The 22,959-nt window shown below is 39.2% G+C and overlaps 1 protein-coding gene across 12 annotated transcripts in view; it reads right to left on the minus strand.

Moving 5' to 3' along the window:
- Positions 1–22,959, minus strand: part of LOC100746477 (protein sprint) — a 162,305-nt gene that overhangs the window by 4,194 nt on the left and 135,152 nt on the right. For 10 of the 12 annotated variants that reach the window (XM_024366775.2, XM_012384037.3, XM_024367069.2 and 7 more), the window contains 9 exons: positions 18,012–18,196; positions 13,853–14,028; positions 13,550–13,645; positions 12,646–13,238; positions 10,966–11,668; positions 10,247–10,720; positions 9,493–9,637; positions 8,573–8,802; positions 344–804 (listed from right to left, as the gene is read on the minus strand). In XM_024366775.2, the coding sequence (XP_024222543.1) occupies positions 344–804; positions 8,573–8,802; positions 9,493–9,637; positions 10,247–10,720; positions 10,966–11,668; positions 12,646–13,238; positions 13,550–13,645; positions 13,853–14,028; positions 18,012–18,196 (3,063 nt within the window). The remainder of the gene's footprint in view (positions 1–343; positions 805–8,572; positions 8,803–9,492; positions 9,638–10,246; positions 10,721–10,965; positions 11,669–12,645; positions 13,239–13,549; positions 13,646–13,852; positions 14,029–18,011; positions 18,197–22,959) is intronic. The other 2 variants (XM_033320750.1, XM_012384321.3) reach the window with 1 other exon arrangement.

A 22,959-nucleotide genomic window follows, 5' to 3' on the forward strand; every position in this document is an offset into this window, starting at 1 on the left:
AAAAATCTGCCAAACAGCACTATAATCAAAGCCTATTTCTTCTGCTCTCTTTGAATCAGGAAATAAATCGAAATAAATAAAGTTACTAATCTCGATTTTCACTTTATTCTCTTTCTCAAGGGAGGGAGAAAAAAGCTCCCCTAATCGAGGGAAATGCAAAAGGAACTAAAATATTTAATCTCCTACTAAACTACAACAACTACGATCATACAAGGTAATAATAGCCTCTCCAAACTACCCCTACTGGTAAACTACCCTCACAGGAGAGACTACAAGAATAAACTCCATATTAGAACAACTCCCATTCGGCAGACAATGATCATTTCGACAAACGGTTACTAACTCGAACGCCGAGATCCTGAATGTGTTTCCCTTGGGCGTGTTGAATGCTCTCGGCGAGGGTTTGCAACGAACCGGTGGTCGCGTAATGATCCACAAACAGTCTGTAAACGTGTTCCCTGAGCGGTCTGACCACCAGGTTCATCATCACGCCCTCCAAAATCGCGTCCAGATTCAAAAATTCATTCGCCTTCAGCTTCAATCTTTCCTTCTCCACTTCTTTCTCGAACTCCTTTTCGCCGTGTTTCACCAAATAGTTTTTCATTCCAGACATGAACTGTCTCATGTTTCTCATAACCACGTGCGGACTGGCTTCTTTCCCTTCTTTCGTGCATTGGATGAAATTATCGATATTCTGAGAGAAGGTGGTAGTTTTGTCAGCGGCCAGCTGCAAGGCGTACGATCTTATGCTGGAGCCTGTGCCTCCGTTGTCACGATTCCTGAGGGCTTGCAACCTCGGAGGAGCTGTGGGGCAAAGAAAAATTCGATTAGGTTCTTGGTTCTGTTAATTGCAGGCTTTTATTCGAAGGGGATGTTTATCGTTGGATCGTCAAATTCAAGCTTGTTATTAGTTTATTAAATTTTTTATCAAATACGGGGGTAGGCATCGATTAGAATAAATGGTCTTAGCGTGAACGATTTCTCCAAATTATTCGATATTTTTTATTGATTTTAAAACGGGGATGATCATTTTATTGCGCGTGGCTTCCAGTTTATTCGTTCTGATAGCAAGAAACGAAAGATCGTCGATATAAACATTGACCAAAGCATCGATAAAGAGGAATAAACGTTGAAATAGCGATTTAAATAATAGATACCGAATGAAGAATGAACGTCGATAGAGGGATGCAAATACTCGTACTCCTAGTTCCATACTGTTATTTGATCACTACTGCTATTTAATTTTTTTTTTAATCAGATATCTTAGCAAATAGGCACGGTATCGCAAAGCGTTGTCTTATCAAAGGGGCGCCACTAATGATACGTGGGATTTTGAACTAAGTGAAGTATGTTAAAGACATTACAAACAGACTTTATCCGTACACTATACACATGCTTATAAAGATAGTAAATTGATCATCTCTCACTATCGGTTAACATCCATGCGATAATTTGTTGGAAAAAAAGCTCCTTAAGCTACGCAAACAAAATTTCCTTCGTGTTTTCCGATATAGAGCTCTTCCAATAAGGTGTTCAAATATTTAAAGGTTCAGAAGAGAACGCGTGTGTTTGTTGAAATTTCGAAAATTCAACATTTCGAATATTCGGACGTTTCTAAATTTAAAAACTTGAAATTTGAAATCGCCCCTTACTTTTACATATTGCGATACCATTTCGCAATCTCTTGCAAATGCACCGGAACCATTTGGAGATTCTCAGAAAGACATTCTTCTTCTTTATAACTTGCTCGCCCTTTTCCGTATGCACCTTTGCCGTGGTACGACTGGCCATCTTCTTCTTAATTTGCCAAATTTTCCAAAATTTTAGTTTGCACCGTTCCATGGTTCGCTATAATATCGTTGTTTTATATCCTCAACCCAGGAATCTTGGCTCGCAAACTCCAATCAAATCAAATACGCTGACAAGCTCGATTTTCCACAGTTTTCTTCTTCGCAAGATTCAGATAGTTCGACTATTCACGATCTTTCTACAGTGTTACACGATAGCTCGATCGATAGATCCCTGCAACGAGTCTACTTCCTATTCGTATTTCTTCTTTCCGCCAATTGTACTCGCCGCTATCTGAGGCGAAGATCGATTAATTTGCGGAAATGTTCTGCGATCGAAGGACTTCTGTTCGAGGCAATTGGCTTATCAACTTCGCAACTCCATTGAAAATTATCGATGACGACGACGACACAGGGCAGCACGTTTAGACGTCTTCGAGATTCGTCGGCCGGTTATCTCGTCGACCCTGGAATCTTAAGGCCAGATATATGCACCCTCCTTTGCAAAAGCTTCTTCCACGAGGACTCTTTGTTGTTGTTTATCGTTGGAGAACGATCGACGGAAATTTCGTACGATTCTTTCGCAGCAGAATGGAAGAACGATGGTCACGAGAATCCTCTTCACGAGACAGAAATTCTTTTCAAAAATCGAAAATCTTCGTACGTGCAACGAAGCTCGAACTCGATCAAAGATTTTGAACACTATTCTGTCAAACTTTTCGGAACTTTTTCGATCGATCGTCACTATTCCGCGGAAAATTTTGAACGAACAAACTGTGAAATAACGCGAAGAAACTTTGACGAACGCTGTATACACCGATCGAAACTCAGCTCGAATCGTCAACAAAGCTCACGATGATCCTCAGTGATCGAAGTCATCGAGCTCTGGGCTGGATCCAATTCGATCCTCCACGAGGCTTCACCAACGCTGAATCGGCGAACACTGAACTATGGACAGCGCTATCGCGAAAAGGTAACCTCCGGGCTGCTTTGTATTGGTAGGGGGGCAAGTAATCAGCTTGCAAACGGAAGACATAGGTTGCTGAATTTTGGCGATTACTATCGTTACTGACAAATCCGGCCCTATTCTACCCTTTAAAAGAGAGCTAATACTCGAAGAAATTAAAAAGGTTTACAGACCCATACATTCATAGACGAAGACATACATTCATTGTTTTCATTGTCCTTCGAGCGTAAGCTTAACTACCGGAAAGTTTTAATGAGTTTATTAGAAAGCTCCAAATTATCCATTAGGCGAAGCCTTTGTTACGTTCTTTTTTGTGATTACAATTAGACTTCGGTTGTTTATGCATTTATGGGAAATATGTTTTTGTTTAAATATTCATTAAAATATGTTTTTGCATAAATATTCATTAAAACATGTTTTTGCATAAATATTCATTCACCGTGAACGAGCGATACAAAAATTTCGTTATAATTCTTCGTAGAAATATTTTTTACAGTCTTTAAAACCAGTGGAGAAACAACCCTTGTTACCTGGCCATTCGAAAAAGGAAGAAAATAGAGTATAAAATATCGGAAATAATTTGTCAAGAATCATCGCTGATAACTGTGTTCTATCGGACAACGAGTTACAGTTCAAAACCTGATTGTTCAAACACTGTCAGACGATTCGCAGCCTGTTACCTACTCACGAAAACAAGCAAGTTCTAGCGACTTGTTTGTTACTACGTCGTATTACGTTAAGTGCTGGAAATGGATCGGCCACTGTTACACCGTGATCAATGTTTCCATATTGTTACGAACAAAATCTTTTCTTCGTAGATAAATATCGTTTCGTTGCAGAGGTAAACAGTTAAAGAAAAAGGAAAGCTTGTAGAACGTAACAAATTTTTCGAAGAATTCTACGAGAAATGATACATCGACGACTGCACCTGCGCACGTTTTTGCGATTTTATATTTTTATGAAAATGATCGAAAAAGTAGGACCCAGACACGGAGATTCGTTTCGCCTATTAAACGTTATATCGGCTACTGTGTTTTCGATATTCGATACTTTCGCGTATCTTTGCGTATCGAATATTTAGCAGATTCCACGAATCTATCGAATATTCTGGAAACGACGAAACGATCGTTCAAATTATTCCCAGCGATTTTATTTTATAGCCGGCTATGAAACAACCCCTCGGATAACGCGGCATTTAAACTTAAGGGACGATTACGAGCAACGATGCGCAACATGCGAGTTTGCTGTTCCAACCACTGACACCTCGTAAACTATTCCAATTTGTTGGCAAATCCAGCCATTATCGTTCGCCTTGTAGTTAGGTACCGTTGTTCGTCATAAACCCCCGAAGATGAAAAGATATGTCGTAATATCGACACTTTGGAGAAACTTCGCAAGATTAAATTTACTTCGAATTTCTAAAAGACGAACGTCGTTGAACAGCATTTTACATTTCGTACAAACGATATCTTTCAAATTCTTCGCATAGCTTGTTCCGTATACCTGACGGATATAATCGCGGGTTTGGGTAAAAACCCGGGCTATTGTTAAAGCAATGAAGCGATATAGCAATAAAATTAGGTATTAGATTCGTGCGAATAGCAGGACAGGATTTAATTTCTATTACGATCAATTACTATACCTGTTTTAATTGTTATGTTTTATTAATTTGTTTATAATTTAGGTCGTCTTAGATTTAGAAATTCGAGATCTATCGAGAATTAATACAATTTTCATTCGAAATTTTGCAATTCAAAATTATTACGACAATTAGAGAATACGCATTTGAAAAATATAAATTAAGACAATGTCGAGGCGTAGGAAATTCGAGGATTCGAAAAATATACGTTAGAAATTTTCTCTTATTCGAAATCTCTGTTCTTATTGTTTTTTCTTTTTTTATACTTTATATATTTTATCGGCTTTATTCGTTGTTCGTTCAAATCGTTGCTCGAAAATTTCAAACGCACCGTAAAATAAATCGAACGTGAAAATTTCCATGGCCCCGTACGAATTAATTCTCGGAGGGGCCAGACAACGAGAACGTCGATACTCTCTTACAAAAGAAAACAGGAACAAAAGAGTACTCGGGGAGTAGACGAAGATAATTAACGACCGATGCTAGCCGCGCCGAGTGAAACGAACGCGTTTTCCATACGACAGATTACGTTTTCGATGCATCGTTTGCAACGTGAGTTTCTGTATTCACCGGCTGTTCACGTGCACGACTAACGATCAGCAGAATCGAGGTATCTGTCACGATTCAACTGTACCGTATTACAAATTGCTACTGCATCTGCCAACTCCATTTATCTTTATTATGATTTTATAATAGATCGACCACGTCTTGTCGTGTTGCGTTTTTATTTCCGTCTTTTTCTCTTCTTTTTCCAACCGTCTTTTTTATATCTCAGCATCGATAGCAGAAGCTACTTGTTGATTTTATATAAAATACATGCTTCGTTCTCTCTGTTGTGTGTAGTAAAGCACGAAGGATGCTCGTGTTTTATCTATTGTTTTTCTTATTTTGATATTGCTAATTAAATATTAACGCGCTTTGGTGCCCGATGGAGATAATTTTGTTTAGACGGTCTTTATTATGGGATAGTAAAATAATCTCTCTCTTTTTTTTTTTTTTTTTGTTATAGAAAAAACGATTCTTACTTTGCGATGATAGTTTCTTCTGTCGTTCTTTATGGAGACTCGTTTTAATCTAATTATAGTTAATTACGCGCTGGATTTCTACGTTTCTTTCGCAAGCGCTTGACACAGTGACTTCACAATTTCGATGATCCACATCTAGGCGAGATAATTTCGCGAAGAAATGGGGTAACGTGGACGAGATTGAAACGTAGCACGGTGTCACATGCTCAACAAGGCCATTGGGCCTTTAGAAACAGTAATCAGGTAAACGAAACATTCTGCATGCCACAGTTATCGAAATAATAATCAGACAGAAACGGAATAGTCGCCTCTGATATACATCCGACGATAATCACTCCAAAACCTCGATATAAAAATCCTCCTAAATTAGCGCTCGAAACCTTATTCCGTTGTAACACTTTGTAACCGTCATTCTGTTCGATTTATATAATAAAAATTTCATTATCATATACGAAGTTCAATTTCTTCACTTTATTCGTGAAACGTTCGAACTGCGACGCGAAGAGATCACCGGCGATCTATCGGTTTCGTGATTTCTCGTGTCTCCAACGTGACAACGGTAACGAATTTTTACAAAGACAGACGCGCCCAAGACGGTGATAATCGTATCGCGATGAACGCATGTATCGCGGGATAATAAAATGATTTCCGCCATGTGTGTTACGTTGACACCGAAGATAAAACGTTTCTATTTTAACTGATGCGTTTGTTGCGTGTGCCACTAGCGATTTCTCTTGTCACAAAACTGTGAACAGTAAATAAAGGACGAAGCTTATTTCATACTCTTCCTTTTATTTTATGAATTTTATTTCTACATTTTTTTACTTCTAATTTACTGAGGAAGAAATTTTGCATTTCGAACAGTGTCCGAGAGGATTGGAATTTAGTCAAAAATCATGAATCATTTTTGCTAATAAAGTAAATATCTTATCATTACAATTAAATAAATATTATTGTTCTATAATTATAGCATTGCAAGTATATTATTGTAAAATATTTACGATCTTTCTATCCATTACAATATTCGTAATTTAATTATAAATTGCAAGCATCGTCGATAAAATCGTAAAATTACGAGAAAAGAAATTTTCACTGAACGAGAGAACAATAATCCTCGACTCTGCTTTCGATGAAAAGGAAATTCGTCGATCTTCGGTATCTTTCTCTTCGTGAATTTTTTTTTTATTTCGTTCTCCCTTGTAAAAGGAAGCTCAACAATTTTTAACACCTTCGGATCGTCCTTGTATCAAGACAATAATTACAAATGTACAACATAAAATCCAAGAAGAAACGTAAGAGAATTACATGTTTTTCAACTTGAGGAGGACATGCATCGGTAGTGTTCTTTCTTTGCTTTCTGTAATTATTGAGATTTTCCATTTACGTTGCTTGTCCATTGATAGAATAAAATAATAAAGAGACAGTACGTAAAAGCATCGACTGGAATTAATAATTAATGATTAGTAAATTAAGGGTGCAACGTGCACTTTGCGAGTTATAGATTCTACCTGAGTTTGAGCCTCTTTATCGCACTTCTATTGTGCATCGTAAACTACCGTTTGAAAGGAGCCGGCATCGTGACGTTTCCATGGGAAGGAAGTGTTTGAGGATCGATGGAAAATTTTGGAAGTTTGCTCGTAGTCGCAGGAAAATTGCGCGTCAAGACCGAAACCCTAACAACGGAAAAGTTACGTTTTATTCGTTCGTTATTGTTATTCATACAGAGTTGGATGACGAAAGCTTACAGTTTGTCTGTATAGATCAATTAATTCCAGTTTTAATCTATTAATTATGCAAGAGTGTTCATGAATATTCATGCTTATGCATATTTAATCTGCTTAGTTTCTTGCTTTAAAATTCTTTGGTCTAATATCCTAATTTACTAATTTATATATTTTTTCGATTATCGAGTATTCTGACTTTTGTAACGTGTCAGCTATTTGATCTCTGAACTTCCCTATTTTTTTCTCCAAATATATTTATATACATTTTATAAACTATCAAACATATTCGAGCTACCAAGTTTTTAAAGGGACAAACTTTTTACTCTTCCAATTTTCTACGACCTTCTAATTTTTCGATTCCTCAATTTCCTATTTTAAACCTCTAATATCGCAATATTTCCACATTTCTATCGAAATAAAAATTTTCTAATTCTCTCATTTCTAACGTGTCAATTCGTATATTCGCAAACTTTCGAATTTACTGTAACTGTTTACCCTCCTATCCTTTTTACTCTCATTCTGCAAACGTTTGAATCTTCTATTTTGTTCATAGCCAGATATCGAGTCCTTTTAAAACCCATCGATAAACATCGACATCAGCGTTTCCTGTTCGACAAACGACATGCGTCGCAGACAAAGATCATCTCGAAACGATCATCAACCTCTTATCCTCTTATCTCCACCTCCAGACGAGAAACCAGCGCAATCATCAGCATATAACATCACACGCATTATCCATCTAGCGTTGGATAGAACGATCGACGAAATCAGAGCGCGTGTAACGTGACCGCGTTTACTCCGACAATCTCTTGTTAAAGCGGTTCTTTTTCTCTTTAGAATCGGTTGTCGTTGCAACGTCATAATCCATTCGGAAGCTCCTTTTATTCGCGATAGTCGACACAATGGTACGCTTCTCCTATGACACATCTCGCTATTGCCTTCCTCTCGGTCTTCAGCTATCGATCGGTCACGACTGTGTCATCCACGACTCGTGACCTTCTGGATGCGATTTCCGATACACTTGCGCCATGCATTGGCAATGCACTTCGATGGATCTTTGACTATGAGTCATCCGATACTGACAGTTGTCGATAAATCGCCGTATAAATATGTTTTATACGTATGTTCCAGTTCTACGTTCTACATGCGTGCTCCAGTTCGGCTAGCATACTTTGTTTATGCGAAATAAACACTCTTTAATACATACTAATAGTACTATGGACGATTGAAGAGTATCAAGTTTGTATCGAACAAATAAGATTGAAAGATATGTTATATATGCTATAAAAAAAGAATAAAATAATCTTCGGAATTTCACGGTGGTGTATTTTCAAAATCTCTATCTTTAGTTCTTTTATTTTTCCATCTGTTTTTAAATGTTCGCTATTGTCTTCTAGAGCAAGAAAGAGAATATAAGCTCGTACACTTACAGAGAAGAGGGTCCAGTCGTTCTTTGAAGCTCTTGTTCCTCTTCATCCTCTCCACGTCGCTTTCGTCCGTCTCCAATGGCGTCTCCCACTCGGAAGAGTCATAAGTTTGGTCCTTCCTGGTGTCTCCAGCCTCCTCTCTTTCGTTCCTCTTCTCGACGTTGTCGTACGAGGAGTTCCTGTCGCTGTAAAGCGACTCCGACGTGTCTGGCGGTTTCAACAGCTCTGGGTACCTATTGGACACACGTAAAAATCACTGATAATTATTTTAAACAATTTACAGTCGCGTCATTGATCGTTTCCAGGTATTTTTATAGTACAGTAACATTCGGTAATTTTTCTGCAGTTCTTTTCCCAAAAATTGCTCGGCTTCGTTAGAAGTGAATTTCTTTTAAAATTATTAAAAATACTCTAACTAAAATTTGAAGATGGAAAGATACGTGTAAGTTTATTGCTAAAACTGTTAATTAATAGACTGCGAGTGTTTCTGCGTTTTTGGGAAATTTAAGATTCCAAAAATCTACAGAGTGCGTACAATATGCAAAGATACGTGTAATATTTAAAGCGTAGACCACTCAGTATGATGTTTAGTAGATTTCTATTAAAGTAAATTCCATTTCTTTCATTGTGTTCATAAAAATATAAAATCGAATAAACATTCGCAGTCTAGTAATTAATATTTTTTCTTTAACACTCGTAAAGTGATTCGAATTGGCTAGACTTTTAATTGGCTTTTATTGATCGACGCAAATTGTTGGAAAATGGACTTTTATCTCCTTATAGCAGCAGTCCCTTAGATGTAAGAAATATGTTTCCCTCGTCCAAATTTAAACAGCTTTGTTTGATTCGTTATAGACACCATTGATGACTGTAAATAATAAGAAATAGTGGCAAATTGTGAATGATGTCAGCTGGGAACTTACCGTTGGAGGATGATACTCTGAACGGTCAAAGTGTTCCCAACAACGTCCCTGTCACACTCCTCGTCCGGAAACTTTCTGGCCACGTTGTCGCCCTCGTAATCCGCGTCACAGTCGTAGTCCGGATCGCAGTCGTCCCCTTCGTTGCCTGAACAAATATTATCAAATGTCGTTATCGTTGCCCCTATCGACCTATCCTCTATATTCATCGTTTACAAAGGAAGAAAATCGATTTTTCAATGAATTTCGCGCACAGCTTGCGCATCTACATGCGTGCATTTGGTTGACTATTCGAACAGAATACAATTCTTATATAACAGAAGAGAACGTGCTGATTTATCGGAAGCTTGTTTAAACTTTCTCAAATAGAGATTAGATTATGCGAATCGTTAGATTCATCGCGACATGATTTGCTGATGTTATGTAAAGATTGGACAAGAGATTCGATCGTATCTTTCGTTTCAAGTTGCTTGTTGGTTGCTATATTACGATGTATTATCGATGTGTTTGATGTAACGACACGATGTCGGGTTTGCTGATTCGAAAAGAAATCGTGTATGTGTGCACTACGACTTCAACAAGGTGTTAGATTCTTCGCTCGTGTCTTTCGATACGATCTTTTTCCTCGTTCACCTCAAAATTATTTAAAAGATCAACGAAGCGATAATTTAACGATAGGTCTTCAACTACAGAGATCGTCGCTTTTCACAAAATCATAAATAACGAAATATATAACGAATAAGAAATCGTATCACACCAATAAATTCCCAGCTGGAGTCCACGGCCCAGGAAGTGTCGTTGAACACCTTGGTCCTGATCTTTGGTGGTTGTACTGGCTTGGCACGTGGAATCTTTTTCGTCTCTTTGGTGCCGAGTCTCTTGGCCAGATTATCCACGGAAGACGAGATCAGAGGCGTCTTATCTTCCGTTTCTTCCGATTCCTCCCAGTCGATCGGATGCAGCTGATTAGAATTTGCACCTACTGGGGTTTGTAGCCACCCTGGTTCGCTGTGTCGATATTTATTCGTTGCTGGGTTGTTCCTAGGTCGTCTTCTTGGTATTATCGCCGCGCTCTGCGCGATAGCGTCCGCTGGCTCCGCGTAAAACGGACTACCCTGCTTCGACTCTGGTGTCAGGGGGCTGTTGCTCTCTGATTTGGCCAGCATTAAGCCTAATTTGTTCCTGGGAGGTGTCACTGTGCTGGGACTGTTCAAGGAATTCGCGCTACCTGCTTGGTATACGATAATTTTGAATTAGTGGCAGTGGATAAGCGAAGGTCGCTGAATAATTTGCTTCTTATTTATTGATATATCCAATTTCGAAACTACAGATTTTTATGCACTTTTACATTCTTAAATTCGATGAATTCAAACAGAAATTTGTTTCACCTACCAATTATTGTAATGTACAAATATTATATAATACTACGATATATAAATTCTGCCAAATAAACCCGATTCTGCACTAAATACTCACAGACTCGAGATAACAGATCAGGTCTCCTGCCCATTCCTGTTTCTTCCGGCGATCCATTGCTCTGCTCCACAGGCTTCACCTCCTGAGCAGGCTTAAAGCTGCTAAACTCGGGACTGGTCATCTCCTTGTAACTCAATTTCTCATTACCAATCGACTTGTCGTTTCTCACGATCATCCTGTCGTTCCTCACTATCAACTGCTCGCTCGTTGGTAGTCGTTCGTTGAAATTTCTCTCGGAATTTGCATTTGCAACTCTGTCTGGGACCATCAGTCGATCGTTCGAGTTCCTCAGTCGGTCCTGAGGGTTCGCTGGTCCATCATTCCTGGCCAGTTTGTCGTTGGGAGACCACGTGGAATGGTTCGACTGATCGGTAGTATTCCAAATATCCTCGTAGTCCGAAATCTTATCTCCAGGTGAACTTCGATAGTACGACTCCAAAATGTCAGATTCTTGGTAGTGTTGCGAGTTCTTTCGAGCTTCTCGGTCTCGTCTTCGTTTCGATTTGCTCGTACTGGATGGCGTAGTTGGTGAAAGAACGTTGGGCGTCTTGACGCCTGTGTTTGGGACTAGTTTTGACATTGGGGAGAGTATCGGCGTCGTCGGAGACAAGGGTGACTTCACGGAGAAGTTTGAGGTCAGAGATTTGTTCGACGTGGCGCTCTGTGGGCTCAATAGAGAAGTGTTGGGGTCCGATGGGGTGTTCTGAAAGAGAAAGACAAAGAGTCAGTGATTTAATTTTATTATCGTTCGATTGGAAATCAGTGGATTTTGAACAGAGTGTAGAGAATCGATGGAGCAGCAATATTTCTAGAATTTTGTGAATTAACAGCGAATAAAGAATACAGAGTTAATAGAGAAATTGATTGCACCGTAGGTAAGGAAAATAAAACACATATTTAACACTTAGCCAACCGAACGGGGAGATCTCCCCTCTGTGAAGCACATCGTTGCGTGACCGAACCGGGAGATCTCTCTGTTTGACTTTAACAACGCGTTTTCCTTCTTTGTCGTTGTTATTATCAGTTATTGTTTACCTGGAATTGTTCCCAATCAATTGCGACACTTTTTCTGCTTCTATGAAGTACAGTATGTAATAAAATACACCAATTTAATGGTGTTAAAATTAATTAAAAGGTTACACTGTCAGTTATGACTAAATAAAGTTATAATCGAACGATACCACGCTGTAAAAAAATATTAAAATGCATTATGAATGTTTAATTTCACGCTATTTATCTTTAGTCATCTTTAATGTTTTGAATTTTACCTATATTTTTGTATACTTTTAATTTAATATTTTGCATAAATAATATGTGAATAACAAAATCATTACCGCAAAATATAATTGACCAGTTAAATAATTTTTAGACTTCTTTGTTTTTCAAGTAGTGAATATTAGTCCTCGTTGCTTGGAAAAATGCACAGTGGACAGCGTATAGATTGGCTTGTCCAGTGCGATGAGAAGCGTATAGCTCGTTCTGCGCGCGCGGTTGGCTAAGTGTTAAGATAAATCGCCAAACATTCTATAACACAATTGACGAATAACAATTTCCTAATTTAATCACAGATATTAAATCATCCCGTCTTCTAAGCCGCGATCTCATCGGATCCATCATCATCGTCAACCCTAATACCAAACTTCCAATCTCTAATCTTCCAAACTATTCTCAAATAATTACCTGAGAGCTACCGACATCGTTCGAGTGATTGACATTGAACGTCACGGTGGTAGTAACGCTGAAATTATTCTGATTCGGGCCAATCGCTGGTTTCGCCCATCTCGGAGGCGGCGGAGGTGGCGTTTTCACGTTCTGTCCCACAGAATGATTCTCCGCTATGATATTTCTTATCTCAGGTAGTACAGGGGACGTGGTGCAGGACAGATTATTGAACGTCGACACGTTTTGATGGAAATTCATCATGGAAGTGCTGACAGAGGAGAATCTGGTCCTGGACAGTTCGACCATCGTCGATTTCGAAGTCTCTGCCATGGTTTTCGACTCGAAGCTGACTTTGGTGTCCTGGACAGGACTCAGCACGTTACTTTCCACGTTGTGAACCACGGGTGAAGGGCAACGAACGCTCTGCACCAGATTAGGAGAGATTAATTTCTGAGACAGTTTGTCCCCTGGTGAGATCTTCTCTTTCTTTAGGTCCAAAGGCTCGTTGAAGGTTGTCAAATTCAAGGTGTTTGGTGGCGTTGGACGAGGCTGTCGAGGCAACGACGACGCGAATGTGGTTGTCGTCAAGGCGCCTGTAGGCGACGAGCTTCCTGCATACGAAAATAAGGCGATGCGGGATTATTTTTGGTGCGTGAATAGTTTTTATTTTTGTTCTCTGGAGATTCTGGTCCCCGAAGGTTCATTGAGTAAGAGGCAGAAGGAAAGTTATGGCTGGATGAGGATTGTAGGTGGGTAGGTTTCTTGGTTTGGCGTTCGATTTGGTGAAGTCGTGAAATTTGTCTTTATTGTTGTGTGTTAATATTGTCATTGTTTTCGTATATTAGTATGCTGACGTAAACGAAAGGTTGTTATTAAAGCAAACTTCTAATTTGGTAATTCGATTGTATATTCAGTCACTCACGGGTATCATGCGACGAGATTGGCGCCAAATTCAACACGATACTCTCCGTCGTCGGCGTATGAATATTGTTATTGTTGTTATTCAAATTATTGTTACCTGAAATAAACAATACCAAATACTCATTCCGGTGTAAGAAAAAAGGCACTCGATAAAAAAGAAGCTATTAATTCTTATTTCTCTTAGCAGAACGAAAAACTACATACAATTATAATTTCCTCCCATAAGCAAATTAAAAGATCCAGTTAAGTTGAGACATAAAAATGAAGTAAAAAGAAGCCAATGAAACTTTCTACTCCGACTTACCACCCCGGAAACTGCTTAAGCTAGACGTGTTGCTGCTGCTGCTCTCCGGTGGTTTCGGATTCGCCATCGGGTATCTCCAGAATTCCTGACCCAGAAGCGCCAGGGAGGAGAGCTGCTGCCTATTCTTGGCCTCGCGCATCGCCCTTGGCAGTGTCAATTGGACCGGCAATTCGTCACTGCTCCGACCAAGGGAAACAGATAAATCAGAGCGAATTAGCGGTCGAGAGGCTCGTTCGAAGCTAATCGAGACGGTAATATAAATGATTCGTTAATCGTACAACACGGTGGAGTCGAGGAAAAGATTTTGATATAACGGGAGGTACTTGGAAGTGCGCATCAATTAACCCTAATAATTGCCAATCCCTTTCATTCTTTTTTATTGCATAATTTAGTAGATTGAAGTTGGTTTTGACTGAATGATTTTAATTGAAATATATATTTTGAAATACCGAATAAATAGGTATACCGGTACATTTAAAAAAATATATATATGTGTGTGTGTGTGTGTGTGTTCGTATGTATCGTTAACAAAATAAATACTACAGATATATTGTATTTTCGAATAAAGATTATGTGCAATAAAAACATTCACGGGTCATTCACGTAGGTTCTTACACTCTTGGAATGGACTATTGTCAGAGAAAGTTAACTTTGACAAGTGCTACGTTTGAAAATTGATCAATCTGAATTTGCAAATCTAGAAATCTGAAAACGGTATATCGCAGGATCAAACCTGATCGAACCTGTTACGTCCGATGACTCTACACAAATCAGGCTCCACGCCGCGTGCAAGGTGGCAGCCAGATGTCTGCACACCCTTATTGTATAGTCTTCAACAGTCTTAAGGACTCACCATAAATCTTGGCATTTTCATAGTTAAAGTATTTTCTCGGGGATGGCTAAGACCCTTCCTAGTCCGCCAACCTTCTTATTATCCAATCAGAAGCAATGCCTATTGCCCTCACTTTCCTAGCCAAAATTGTCATCAATAAGTCCGATGGTCTCGTGCGCTAGACACACCCATCACTAGCTTTCCTCTGCCATAGCATCGTCACTGAACTTCACTGATTTTCCATCTTTGGAACAGTCAACATCTCTTGACCGGGTTTCCACCCTTAGATCAGTCACCTACTTAACTTATACATACGCACCAGCGTAACTATCTTCTTTACAAAGTTGTTGGAATAAACTGTAATGTGTAACTTGTTATATCAGTGTCATGTTTAATTCAACCACCTCTATTATCCTAACCGAAATAGGGGATCGATCATTTCGTGTCGTCGACCGTCTAATCGTAACGGGAATTTACGACTTCCGTTGACGTGCTTCCTCGCGAGTGGTCGAAACAGTCGGAGAAGGTTAACTTGGACAATTGCTACGTTTGAAAATTGACCAATCTGAATTTGCAAATCCAGAAATCTCAAAGCGGTATATCACAGGATCAAACACGTATCTACCGATTGGACCATTAAATGCACTGAATCCATCACACGTGCAGGTGTACATATAATTTCACCACGACTGTGCTCGCATTCAAGATTCGAGTGGCTACCACAAGCGACCATAATCTAGCAATTAACCAGTCTGACCGACCTAGTAAACGCAAATTGAACAATCAACGATCTAATGACAGTTATTATACGCGCGGTTCGTTTACAAAACGTCGCTGCCACCCTCTAATCATCGCGCCAGACTTGAAACGAAACAAGAAACAGGGGAAAAATGTAGAAGCAAGCAAAAATGGGCAGCTCGGTACGATTACCGTGTTATCGGATCGGATCGGCGGAACGATAGGAGGTAAACAGCTGGAACGCTCATGAATCATTAATCGGGATCGTTAAAAGGAAAAACGGCGCGTTGATTATCACGAAAACCGGGGCTTACGACGCTAACAGTGCGAACCTGGCTTTCCAGAGCTCCCATTAGCCGCCTAAATTATCTCTGAACACGATCCGGCTGCGACTTTCACCTCGCGTATCGAGTCTGCCTGCACTCGCATACTCGAGGAATTCGATAAATTATGCAACGCTACCGATCGCCACCGACTACATTTGCTGGCTAATCATCGTTACGATCTTTCTTTTGGATTCTGTTTCGGTGGAACGTGGACTCGGTCTTGTGATCCCATTTTGGTCGCTATCGTTTGTGGATGGTCTTTACGTGCACACATCCTGTGCAGAATCATCAGGAGATCCGATCAAAGAGACGATTAAACGACCATAAATAAACTTATTTATTAGGGAGAACCGAAGCAAATCCGAAAAATACAAGATCGTCAGGAAGATACTAAAACCTCTGGGATACTATTATTTCGTTTGAAACTTTGTGATGCGAAGAATATATATGTCGGAGATGAAAGAACATCAGGAGCTTTCTTTTGGAATTTTTGGGAAAATCCGCAATACTTTAGTCTAAGAATTTTTATCATAGTTGTACTTAAATAATAAAGCTTAGAAGTAGTTGTTTATGATTTAATCCGTTTATGTATGCCCGAGACTCGTGGCTTGGGCTCGAAGTGACACATCTGGTCGCTAAACGTAGCCACGGTCACGGGATGGACGTTTTTACCTAACAGAGGTATGGAGTAGTTGTATAGTAGTTGGAGTATAGTTCCACTTGTACTGTGGATAAGTTGAGCTACACTTGAATTGTGAACAAACAAGTTCAGGTCGACTTGGACTTTGGAAGAAAACGCATTTGCTATCCCGTTGACTGTGTATTCGTTATTGAACCTAAGATTATTGTCATTAACATTTCGAGTATCTAATCGCCACGGTTAATTGTCAAATTCTGTGATAATCATATTTGTACCATTAACTATTATCTATATTGTATAATAACAATAGCTAATCCAAATGAAGATTCGTTAAACGCCCCTAATCCCAATGATAACTTGACATATATATATATATATATATATGTCTTAATATTATTTGTATGTTAGAAGAACCTGGTGAATTACGAATAATACAAGCAAACCTATTTTCATCCATATTGTTGCTTTTCCATGAGTTCAAGGTAAAGGTGGCGCGATCAATGTATCGCAGGGACGAATGTACAATTCTAATCTAATTTTTCATTCATTTATGTACGGCGCTGTATAGTTTCACCGAGAAGAGAACGAAGTTTCTGAGAAAAGTTAAACTATCGGTCGCAGGTAATTAGACGAGAGGAAATAAAGTAGGCGAAGAAAACGTTACATTGAACTTCCTTGCTTTCCATTATCTGCTGGAACATGCACGTTGGAAATTTCACTTTTACTCCGTTTAGCAGCAACTATCGTATCTAACGTTCGATAATTTGCCTTTTATGATATCTTCTCACGCATATTCTCTTTGTAGTTTCACGTACTTTGTCACGCAGTGTTCTCCGGCCTTTTCTAGTTACTTTATCATCGATTTGTTACTTCACTTACATCCTACATACCTTACAACGTAAAAGACTGAATAAACTAAAATTTGCAAAGAGTAAAGTACGAGCTAATTCAACCGAGTGCTGTGATACTTTTGATCAACAGCGTATATATAATATTTATATCATTTATCTATACTCAATTTGTTACTTCACTTACATCCTATATAGCTTACAACGTAAAAGATTAAATAAATTAAAATTTGTTAGAATCCTTCAACGAGTAAAGTACGAGCTAATTCAATCGAGTGCCGTGATACTTTTGACCAACAGCGTATATATAATATTCCTATCATTTGTCTATACTTATTTTGTTACATCCTATATACCTTACAACGTAAAAGACTAAATAAATTAAAATTTGTTAGAATCCTTCAACGACTGAAGTACGAGCTAATTCAACCGAGTGCCGTGATACTTTTGACCAACAGAGTATATATAATATTCCTATCATTTATCTATACTCTCTTATCTCTCTATAATCGGTTCTTATCTATAATCGTATAAAATTTCAATATCATTTTTCAATGACAATGAAACAACTATAAAAACATGCTGCCTCGCAACCTCGAAAGAGGAAAAGTCTTTACAGAGATGGGAAGATTCGATCAAGTAGAATTTTCATAGTAGACGAGAAGGAGATCGTGGTAAATAAATGGCGAGAAAAGGAAGTTGTGATAGCGCAGGTAGTAGAGTAGTAGATGGTATCCGGTCGAGTAGAAGGCGAACACGAAGAGAGGCCACTCACCAACACTGAGAATAGTGGGCGATCAGCGAGGGGATGTTGTCGAACCTGTTCTCGCTGGTCTCCAAGCTCAGCTTCCCCTTGTTGGCTTGGATCAGGTAGTGCTCGATGTACGGTCCCTTTCCTGGTGGCAGCCGCACGGACAGGGCCATCGTGTCGCTCTGACTTGACTGGCGGACTACGAAGTTCTGGAAACATCAAGAGGAGATCGGAATTATACAAATTATTCAACGATTTAGGTGAAATTTCAGGATTTCGCTGATCTACGAATTATAAGAACGTCGAGTATTTATTATTTATTCGAAGAAGTTTTTTAGTGGTCAAAAGGTACTGTTTTTTTACGATTTGTATATTACGCGTTATTTTTAAAAATATATTTCTTGCGTTTATAATTTTGCAAATATTATCTATTCTTTTGTCGACAAATTGATATAGCGGAAGGAAATAGCAAACGTAACGATGAAAAGTTAGAAATTGTGAAAATAATGGTACGCAGAAGAAACTGACCGTAACCTAGGAAACTTATTTTCTCGCAAATAATCCGCTTACATTCTATTTCCAGAGAGACGTATATTTAATCACGGGAAACCTTGGACTTTAACAAACACGGGTTCTTCAAACTCAAACACGTTTAGTGACAGAAATAACAGAAAATTAAATCGCTGAAAGTTGTTGAATCTTCGATAATACAAATTCCTTGAGTCGTAAAGTCTGTCACAGAAGAAAACCTACGAAGATAATCTAATAGTCAGGTACTCGTTCTTAACGCGCGTACTGGATGCACATTTGCTTATCATATTATCATCTCGAATTAATGACATTCTTACGTTACTTAGAATCATCGCGAATGAAAAGTTATAAATAACTATCTCACGAGACAAAAATACGATAAGTACATCCTCGTTGGTTTTTAGATTTTAAGGGTTAAAAGAAAATTGCAATCCTGCTCGAAAATAACGATACTCTTCTTGTCGCTCCATTTCCTCTCTTTCTATCATACTTAAACCTTTCTTTCCACGGAAATACAGTTGAGACAAAAAGGAAGAACACAAAAGGCGAGAGACACTTATTATTATCCAGCGGTTTCCTCATTCCTATTACGCTCCATAAATTTCCTGCAAGCAGCCAAATCCTCGTGTCTCGGGGAAAGAATAACTGCTTTTGCTCGAGAGAAAAAGGAAACCGAGGCGAGACACCGCGTAGTGCCGCGACAGACAAAACACCTTGCATAATTCCGCGACATTTCCAGCCGGAAATCTACGTCCGCGTCGATAGAACGTCGACTTCTCGCGACTGACGCGTTTGGAAGAGCAAGAGAGGACAAAGCGGATAAGAAAGACAGGAAGAGCTTCTTTATGCTCGACCCGTTTCCATCTCTGCTCATTTTCTTTCCTTTTTCGGTTGAACAAAAAACTCCCCCACAGAGGCACGGTTTGTTTTAATCTTAGAATCCGTGCTTTTCCCTTCCTTTTCGTTTCTTTTCTTCTCCTTTCTTCCTCTTTCCTTTTCTTCCCTGTTTTCGGGGGAAATGGAATCTGGGTGAAGCTGCAGGTTTGATTTCTTGGTTCGGGTATTTTTAATTCCTATACGGTTCTCGAATTCCCCGCGTCTCCAGCTCTTCCTAGTTTCAGTCGAAGAAAAGATTCTTAATGTTCTAAAGAAGGTGCGTTACCACGAATAAAATTGAGACGAAATTGAAGAAATTCTTCCAACGATGGATTTTCAAAAATATTTTATAACTCGCTGGCAAAATTCCTATTGTTTCTTTCGCAGATCAAATCGATCCACATCTAAGATCTAGTTACCAGTTGTCAAATTAATTTCCAAAGAATTTTCAATCTTCATATCGTTACGATCTTCTATCTCAAAATAAAACTAGCCTCAGAGATCCCACAAAAAAAAAGAGCGAAATACTTTCAAATATCGATTCTTTGCTTTTTTCTGAAACTTTAGCGCTCATTCCATTCTCAATCATATACTCGACAGTTGTATCCATCACCGCCAGTCGCGATAATTTCAACTCGGATCCCTCTCCACTCTGCGTTGTTGTGCCGTTTCGTGCAATCACGATCCGCGTTTCAACACGTCGGGGGTGGCGGTGTCTCGTCTATGGAGAAGTAATTGCGAGCCGTATTGTTTTTCGGTCCTGTGCTATTCGCCCGCGGCCGCGGGGGTAGCCGGGGGACGATTAACAAAGCTAGAAAACAATGAGTCAGTGGGAAAACAATGCCGCCACAATGGCACGGCTCGTTCGCTGCCGTTCCACCCCCGCTGATTACAAGTTCCGCGCCAAGCCCCCGCACTTTTCCATTATTCAACGAAAAACAGAGGTGGAAAAAATACCGCTAGCTACTGGAGAAATCACTGGAAAGTGACCGAGCACGGGACTTGTCCTTTTCAATATGAAACATCCATCGGGGTAGTTCTCTTGGATGTCGTCGAAGGATCGACGATTCTACGATTCTTCGTCGTTCTTCGACGATCGAAACAAGGGTTGTTATCTTTGTTTATCGCCTTTCTGTGTTTCTTGCAGCAGATCTATGGATCATTGTTCATTTTAGCCTTCTTCTTTAATTTGGTGTACAGGTATTTAAGATCAATCAATGGGCGTATTTAAGATGAAAATATCGATATTTTCGTAAATATTTGATTATTGTAGATAGTTATATCGTCCGTCGATTTAAATAATTACAATTCACTTTTGAGGTAGTTCCATATAGCGAATTGTAATATAGATATACTTGGATAGATAGCGAATTGAAATTTAGCTGTGAGCAATAAACTAGGATAAAAAGAGAATGTATCAAGCGTGTAACATACACAAATAGTTTGTAACAGCCATAAGCCTCGATCGAATAAACGAATACAACGGGATACGATGCAACGATAGTTGATTTTCTAATTGAAACAAATGGAAAATAAAATACCGAACAGCATATTGCTTCCATTATCTTTCGATCTATATGACGAAGAGAAAACGTTGCTTGTATTGGATCTCGGTTTAAAGAAACAGCCACTAAGAGGGAATATCTGGCGAAGAAATTAATTTGATACGTAAACCACTTAATAATACCGAACAATATCGAGGAAAAGAAAAATGTCGACGCAGAAAGAAATTGCCATCTTCTCGTCTCAAGTTTCGCCATACTCAAAGCGAGGTAAATTAATTAGATTCAACGGTTCATGAAACTTTCTCCGGCGGAGAGTACACCGGGGACCAATCGATCCTGCGTTAAAAGAGACGCTCGACCTGGTCTCGATTCACCGTTTTCCTCATTGCGATTCTTATCACCGTTCGAGTCGTTACTCCATCTTGACCCGATACTCAATTTTTTCACGAGTTTTTATCTATTCTTGATCTCGTTCCGCTGAGCATAAAGCCAGCGATATGAAAGGCTTGACCCTGCTTCCATACAGGCTTTATCACGAGGAAACCTCGATTCCATCTTGATACAATTCCAAGAGGATCTTGACCTCGCTGCTTTCGCCTCTTTGGCCCCTTCCTCTAGTTTAGTCTAGTCTAGTCTCGAGTTCCAGCTTCAGCTCCAGCTCTTTCTCGAGTGATCTTTCGTTCGTCTTGACACGGTCTCCAAAAGTAATTCGAAAGTTATTACTTTTGGTAGATGCAATTAAGCGATCTCTGTCCAACGTCTGATAGGAGATCTTAACGATCTCGTTAAAAAAGTGGAAGTTGTCAGAGGGAAAATTATCGTTTAAATTATAAAAGAAGCAGTTTGGACGACTCTTTGTACGGCGATAAACTGTTTATATAGCGATTAACCCTTAAATTTTAATTGTGAATATCAATCGGCAACTTCAATTTATTCTCAGCATACTAGGACTTGCAAGTTTTTAATTGTCACATTTGGAATGCTACAACGACGTGTAAATAATAATATTAAAGTCATTCAAAACGATCTTTATTCATCTCAGGAATAATATAATCTTCATTAAAATATTTATATTTTAACACTTTACCGACCGTTAACGGTTCAACGGCATACGCACGTCCGACCGGCAGCTGAGGCGCAAATTCTCCCTGACGCCGGCTCTGTTTCGGTTTAGACTCTCCAATACCATTCTTTTCGTTCATCACGAACGGTAGGTAAGTTTTTCCAATTGGTATAAAACTGTGGAAGCTTACAAAGCAACTGAGCAAGATACCTTAGTATTAAATAACAAATTACTGCTTAAATAATGAGAAAGATTGTCGACGATAAAAAACCGATTAATCGGCTATCGGTCGGTAACCGCCGGCGACAAGAAACCGATTAATCGGCTATCGGTCGGTAACCGCCGGCGACAAGGAACCGATTAATCGTCTATCGGTCGGTAACCGCCGGCGACAAGAAACCGATTAATCGGCTATCGGTCGGTAAGGTGTTAAATATAATTAAGTAATGTGTGGAATTTTTTGAGCGCCGCACATCGGTGGTGCTTGAGAGACACACTCGAAGCGTTAAGGGTTCGTTTCAATGAAAAGAATTCATTGATTCATAAATTCTTTCCAAAAGAATTCGTAAATTCTAATAAATACGAATACTTGCATAAACATGAAAAAGATGTTCAACTAACAATGCGTTCTTCGCTTTGATGAACCAGTATCTTCATAACACTCTTAGTCGTCTCGTAATGTGCAAGAAATTCTAAATTAAACGCATCGATGCCTCTGATAATTAACACGTTCCTTAAATCAATCAAATAATCCTATAGCTGGATAAATATTGCTGGATAACATTAAAGAACTATTATCTTAATAGAGAAGATAATTTTCCAAGAATCAGTAAAGAGTCTATACTTGCAGAGTATCTAAGCGTATACGAAATCAGCGTGGCGACGTCGAACACCAGGCATTGACACGATTTTCCATTTGGGACCCAGTCGCCTCGACTTCTATTCTTCTTCGCGTGTCAGATAAGACCCATGCACGGCTCGTCGCGATTGTTCCTGT

This window comes from Bombus impatiens, unplaced genomic scaffold (assembly GCF_000188095.3).
Source record: "Bombus impatiens unplaced genomic scaffold, BIMP_2.2 scf_0010, whole genome shotgun sequence".
Taxonomy (NCBI): Eukaryota; Metazoa; Arthropoda; class Insecta; order Hymenoptera; family Apidae; genus Bombus; species Bombus impatiens.